The sequence below is a fragment of the Buceros rhinoceros genome, unplaced genomic scaffold, assembly GCF_000710305.1.
Source record: "Buceros rhinoceros silvestris isolate BGI_N320 unplaced genomic scaffold, ASM71030v1 scaffold31894, whole genome shotgun sequence".
NCBI classification, from domain to species: Eukaryota; Metazoa; Chordata; class Aves; order Bucerotiformes; family Bucerotidae; genus Buceros; species Buceros rhinoceros.
Window position 1 is genome coordinate 11,489 of NW_010410538.1, and position 6,555 is coordinate 18,043.

Genomic DNA, 6,555 nt, shown 5'->3' on the forward strand with positions numbered 1-6,555 from the left:
CTCACGCTTGACTCGCTCTCCTCCCAGATTGCCTCTTCAAGGTGTGTCCCATGAACCGCTACTCTGCCCAGAAGCAGTACTGGAAGGCCAAGCAGACCAAGCAGGACAAGGAGAAGATCGCAGATGTGGTGCTGCTGCAGAAGCTCCAGGTGAGCAGGAGTGAGGTTCCGTCCTCCCCAGAGCAGACAGTCCTGGGGCTTGGCTGGGTGATGACACCCAGACCTCAGATTGCCTCTTCAAGGTGTGTCCCATGAACCGCTACTCTGCCCAGAAGCAGTACTGGAAGGCCAAGCAGACCAAGCAGGACAAGGAGAAGATCGCAGATGTGGTGCTGCTGCAGAAGCTCCAGGTGAGCAGGAGTGAGGTTCCGTCCTCCCCAGAGCAGACAGTCCTGGGGCTTGGCTGGGTGATGACACCCAGACCTCTTGCCCTGCAGATCCTGGGATGTTTTGCTGCCTGGGTAGAGGCCAGGACCTGCCCCACGTTTTGCTGTCCTCAGGCTGTGCCTCTGCTCAGCTCTGTTGTCTCCTGTCACACCACCCTCCCCTCCCCATGGACCATTAGCCACAGCCCCTTTCTCTACGGGAATACCTCCTGTAGCCGTCACCTCTTAATTAATCATGGCACGCAGTTTCTGATGAGGGGGTTGTGGCAGAAGCTCTGTGAGGTGCTTTGTGCTGGCCCCTGCAGAGCTGAAGGTTGTGGTCAATGGGTAGGCCGGCCCCCAGGACAGCTACTGCACCCTGGGTCACCCTTCTCGTGTGATGCTCTTATCCGGCCAGGATCCGAGGTCCTGCCATAAACTCCTGATGGCTCCTGTGCCTTCACAGCGTGCCTGCACGTGTGCCCTTGGCACAGGGGGACTGTGGCATGGCCACCCTCTGTCCCTGCTGTGGCAGCACAGGGTGAATACAGCACAACCAAGGAGTGACGGATGATGTTGTGGCTCCCAGTGCCAGGGAGAGAAGGATCCAGAGGACTGAGAGGGCAGGCAGAGGAAGGGTGGAGCGCAGTGCTGGTTTTGGGATGAGAGGGGATGCCCACCTGCCTTCTGATGCTCCTTGGCAGAACGGGCAGAGGTGTTCCGTGAGCACAGCCCCGCAGCACCCAGGGGTGCCTGGCGCGGAGGAGGGAGCCGCTGCAGCCAGGACTTGTTCCAAAGGGCTGTGGAAGAGAAAGGCTCCTGTTGACTTCTCCGAGGTTTGGAAAAGGCCCATGTTAAACATTGCATAATCGCCTCAGACAGCTGGCGAGGCCCCCAGCATGATTCATAAAACGAAGCTCAGGAGAGATTCATTAAATCATCTCATCGTGCTTCAAGCCCAGCCCCACCAGTCCGCTGGTTCTGCCTTTGGGGAGCGAGGTCTCCTGCGGTGGCGGGACAGGGTGTCCCAGCGTGGTGTGGAGATGCCGGGACAGGGTTGTGCCTCCTGCCCTGTCCGGCTGTACGTGGTGGCTGGGCTGTGGAAGCACTGTTTTCCAGCCCTGGTTAGGCTGTAACTTGCGATGACTACAGCTGTACTGACCACAACTGGACGGAGAGGCTCATTTCTGAGCCTGATTGATTGCGCCTTGGTTAGGAATTGTCTTAAAGGGATTCTGTCATTTCCTTGCTCTTTTCCGCTGCTCCCGCTGTCACCCTTTTGGCAAATGTTCCTTTGCATCCGGAGCCCATCGCTGGGGGAGCCCAGGCAGGGAGGGAGCTCTCCACAAAGTGCTGCCCGGGGTGTCCTGGCAGGACCCTGGGCTCCAGGCTGCGATTTATCAGCATCTCTCACAGGCTGAAAACATCTTCCAACCAACAGAGATAATTTCTTGAAGCAGAAGCAGCCCTGGTCTCGAGCGGAGAAGCCCTGCCCAGCTGTTCACGATGCCCACGGTTGCCTTTCCGAGCTTGTGCTGTTGTTTTCAAGTGGGCTCAAGGCTCCCTGTCTTGTCGGCTGACTAACTCTAGGTGCAGCCCAATGCAGTGCAGATGTGCCGTGGGGGTTTTCCTCCTGCTCCACTGATGTCTCCTCATCCTCCCTGCACCCTCCTGGCCTGCCCACCCTTGGTGCATCCCTGACACCCCGTCCCACAGCAGCCTGGGGACAGACACTGTCCCATCCAAGGGACAGGCGTGCTCAGGAGAGCCAGTTCCCACTCCCAGCCCCGCTGGTTTTCAGCAAGGAAGGAGCTCAGATCTCGACACAGATTTAGGAAGCTGCGGTGCCAGATCTCTCGCCAAAGCCGTGTTGCTCCTTGGGGTTGTTGTTAAACTCCCAACTCTGTATCACTGTGGGGTTTCTTGGCAGCAGGTTCATTTCCTGATGGCAGCAGCTGCTACTGCAGAGCTCACGTCCCCAGGTGGCACCCGGAGATGTGTGGGAACAGGGAGTTAATTAAGGTGGTGGCATCCTCAAAAGAGCAGACGGTTTGTACTGCCACAACACACACCAGGCATGTTCCAAGCCCCCGTGTCGCCTGCTCAGGCACTCACGGACCACTTGCCCCCATCCTCCCAGTGTGGAGCTGCGATTCCAGCTGCATTTCCCAATTCTTTCTGCTCTCGAGAAAGGAGGTGAAAGCAGGATGGGTATATGCTTTCCCAGCTCCATCCCTCCCGTCCCAGCTGCAGGGGAACACTGGGCTGGTACTGCCTGAGCTGCACCCAGGCTGGCGCCGGGGCCGTCGGCGCACCCTCACCATTCCCAGACAGATCCACTGTGGGAGCAAGTCCCTGCCTTGCTCCACGTGTGTCGACATCCCTCCAACTGCCAGAGCCACCGCATGGAAAATGTCTGTGGTTTTGGAGAGAGGGGCTGTGGCAGCGCTGAGCAATTCGCTCGGGGGGCATCTTGGCCACTGGGGACCCATTCTGCTGTGTCTGCTGCAGCAGGTCTGGGCCTGCAGCCATCTCCGGGCACCGTGCCTTTGCTTCTTTGGTCTCGGCGCTGCCAGGAGCCCCTGGTCCCCACGGCCCTGCTGTAGCAGGGCTGAGCTGGGTGTATTGCCCCAGTCCCTGGCCTGTGCACTGTCCCCTTTTGCTGCTGCTTCATAACCTGCTGCTGGGGTTTGGGAGGGAACTTCGGTGCCATTTTCTCCTCGTCCTGTTGTTTAAGTCCTCAGTTGAAAGCTTGCGTGGACTTACACGGCTGCTCAGGGTGACACCATGGTCCCATACTGAGCTCTTGGACGCTGAGAACCCTATTGTAGCTCTGACCTGAGTTGTCTGGGGGACAGAGGGATGCTGATGCTGCATCCCAGCCTGTCCCACCTTCCCCATCGCTGAGGGTGCGGGTGGACCCTCTGGAGCTTGCTCCTGAGTGAGCAGGGTGCTACTACACTCAGCTCTTTTCCTCTTGGTGTTCAGCATGCAGCCCAGATGGAGCAGAAGCAGAACGAGACAGAGAACAAGAAAGTGCATGGTGACGTGGTGAAATACGGCAGCGTCATACAGGTACGGGCACTCGCTGTCCCCTCCTCTGTGCTTGGCTGATGGATTTGGGGGGGATGCACAGATCCAGCACATGCGAGTCAGGCAGGTGCTGGGAACAGGCTCACAGGATCACTCCTGGGTATGGCCAGCCCTAGGGACCTTGTGGGGCTGGACTGCTGCAGCTCACCCCGGGGTTTGCCTTTCCAGCTCCTGCACATGAAGAGCAACAAGTACCTGACTGTGAACAAGCGTCTGCCGGCCCTGCTCGAGAAAAACGCCATGCGGGTGACGCTGGATGCCACCGGCAATGAGGGATCCTGGCTCTTCATCCAGCCCTTCTGGAAGCTGAGGAGCAATGGAGATAATGTGAGCGTGGAGCCCAAATGTCCCTACATGAAGCTGTGCGGAACCTGTGTGCTGCCTGCCAGGGCTCGCCTCCCCGCCGGGCGCCCGGGCTCATCCGCGCTCCCCTTGTTCCCATTTTGCTCCCCAGGTAGTCGTGGGAGACAAAGTCATCCTGAACCCTGTCAACGCCGGGCAGCCACTGCACGCCAGTAACTACGAGCTCGCCGACAATGCCGGCTGCAAGGAGGTGCGAGGAGGCTGGAATGCCCATGCTGGGTCTGGCTTTTAGGGCTTGTCTGGCTTTTTTCCCTTTTTCTTCCTTTTTTTGCCTTGTCCCAGGGATCGTGACCTCGATTTTTTGCTCCTTAGGTGAACTCGGTCAATTGTAACACCAGCTGGAAAATCAACCTTTTCATGCAGTTCTGTGACCACATGGAGGAAGTACTGAAAGGGGTAAGGAAGGAGGCTTGGCAGCCACTGGCCACCTGGGACACAGTGGGCTTTGGGCAGGGGCAGGACGCGCGAGCAGCCATTTGGCTGTGTGACAGGGGCAGAGCAAAGAGATCCTGCCTGGAGAGCCTTCATTTTGAGGAGAATTCATCTCCTGGAGAACTTAACAGCAAGCTAGAGCTGGATATTCTAGTGTGTCCTGGCAGCAGGTACCCAGGGCAGTCATGAAATTACCCTCCGCCTTACTGTGTTAAATTGGCTCTCGAGGACAGTTCGAAGCACAAGTAGTGCCAGCAGTGGCTTCTAGCTGCGAGGACATTTTTCAGCTCTTTAGCTGTGCAGCAGGGCTGGCTGTTGCCTGGGAAAGGAACTTTCCCTGCGGAGCCATTGTTCGGGACCGAGGTCCTCCAGGAAGCAGCTGGATGGATATTGATTGTTATGATCTTAAAGACCCTCGTCCCCAGGCGCCAACCTTATTCCTGGCTTCCCACATCCACTGCATCCTCTTTCCCGGGGCGTTAATGCATTAAACACATCGGTGAGCGGAGCCTCTGCCCACTCCAGGGGTGTAAAAGAGTGGGTTTGCGCCCGTTTCACAGCCTGGGAAGGGGAAGCCCAAAGAAGTGACTTGCATGAGTAAAGGGAGTGATGGCATTGTGGAGAGCAGAGTACCCCGAGCCCTCACACAGTGCCCTTCCCTGGGTTTAGAGGAGCGCTTGGACTGCTAGAGGCAGGTTTTAGCACAGCTCAGGTAAGTAGGAGTCATGTCCCTGGGTCTCACCACTGTGTCCTTGTCCAGGGGGATGTGGTGAGGCTCTTCCACGCCGAGCAGGAGAAGTTTCTCACCTGCGACGAGTACAAAGGCAAGCTGCACGTCTTCCTCCGCACCACCCTGAGGCAGTCAGCCACCTCGGCCACCAGCTCCAATGCCCTGTGGGAGGTGGAGGTGAGTGGGGAGGGGATGGAGCGTGTGTCCGCGGGCTCTCAGGGCACCTGCACTGTCACTGGCGGGGTGTGGTAGAGGCAGTGGTTATCTCTATACATTTCCACTGCTGGCAGCCTGACTGCCCTGGGGAAAGCTCAGGCTCCATGAGAGCACTGGGAATCGCAGCTGCTGGTGATGGGCACCGGTGTTTGTCTGAGTTCTGTGCCCCAGGTGGGCAGCTCGTGGCTACCTTCAAGATAGGACGGGGCTCTTCTTGCCAGCATGTTGGCGCGGGGTCAGCAGAGGCTTGGCGACAGGAGCGGCGTCCTGGCTCCCCGCAGCCCTGTGCACCACCGGCTGAGCTCTCCTCTGCTTCACCCAGGTGGTCCATCACGACCCCTGCCGAGGGGGAGCCGGGCACTGGAATGGCTTGTACCGCTTCAAGCACCTCGCCACGGGCAACTACCTGGCCGCGGAGGTAAGGGGGCGAGCGGAGGGACACAGGGAGCTGACCTGACCTTGATGAAGAGGCTGGTGCTGTCCTTGCACCGGCAGTGCCCACCCACCCCTAGACAGAGCTGCCATGCCCAGGGCTGCCTCTGGCCCTGCTCCACTTGCCTCTTGGAGTGTCCTGCCCTGGGGCTCTGAGCATCATCATCATTTGCCCTTGGCAGGGCTGGGCTGTCCCCGCAAAGTCCCCCACCCACGGTGGAGGGGTTCGCTTGCCAAAACCGCTGTTCCCGGCTCCTTCCTCTTCTGGCCTGGGGCAGCAGGAGAGGGTGGCGGAGGTTTTCCTCTCTTTGCTCTGTGCACAACCTCCTGGTAAGATGGAAGTGGGAGATAATTCATCCTGCTGTGTTTAACTCTTTTCCTGATCAGGCTCTGCCCATCCTCACCCTCCGGCCCGTAGCAGCATCCAGGGTTGTCCTTGCCTGGGGAGGGTGCGGGCAAAATCTGGGACTGGAAACCTCATTTGCCAATTTTTTTTTGCTGCCATTTAAGGCCAGCTCAAGGCCTCCTGATAGAGGCACAGAGAGGTTTCTGCACTTAGATAAGGTTGTTTATACAACACAAATGAGCTGCCAGAACCAAGGGTAAGACAGTGTTACACCCTGCTGCCAGGGGAACAGGGATGTACCAGGGGGATCTTGGGGCACCGTGAGCCAAAGGTGCTCCCTAGCTGGAGAAGACAATCCCAGGGCCTGTTCCACCACTGGCAGGATGGAAAATAGCAAATACTGGAGCTCTGAAATGGCTGCTTTAAACCAAGAGACACTCAGGTGACATCTCAGAGGAAAGAAGATCACAGAACGATCCCCTTCCCAGGCTGGTGCTGCCTGGCGTGCGTTGCTCACTGAGACCTCAGCCTGGGGCCTCGAGGGGTTTACAGCAAGAGCTCACCTTGCTGCAACGCAGA

At 58.2% G+C, this 6,555-nt stretch overlaps 1 protein-coding gene across 1 annotated transcript in view; it reads left to right on the forward strand.

The window, feature by feature from the left end:
- The window catches only part of ITPR3 (inositol 1,4,5-trisphosphate receptor, type 3), a 34,187-nt gene that overhangs the window by 4,256 nt on the left and 23,376 nt on the right, over positions 1-6,555 (forward strand). The window contains exons 3-9 of the mRNA XM_010135671.1: positions 28-149; positions 3,353-3,439; positions 3,626-3,784; positions 3,912-4,010; positions 4,133-4,216; positions 5,013-5,159; positions 5,521-5,616. Coding sequence (XP_010133973.1) covers positions 28-149; positions 3,353-3,439; positions 3,626-3,784; positions 3,912-4,010; positions 4,133-4,216; positions 5,013-5,159; positions 5,521-5,616 — 794 coding nt within the window. The remainder of the gene's footprint in view (positions 1-27; positions 150-3,352; positions 3,440-3,625; positions 3,785-3,911; positions 4,011-4,132; positions 4,217-5,012; positions 5,160-5,520; positions 5,617-6,555) is intronic.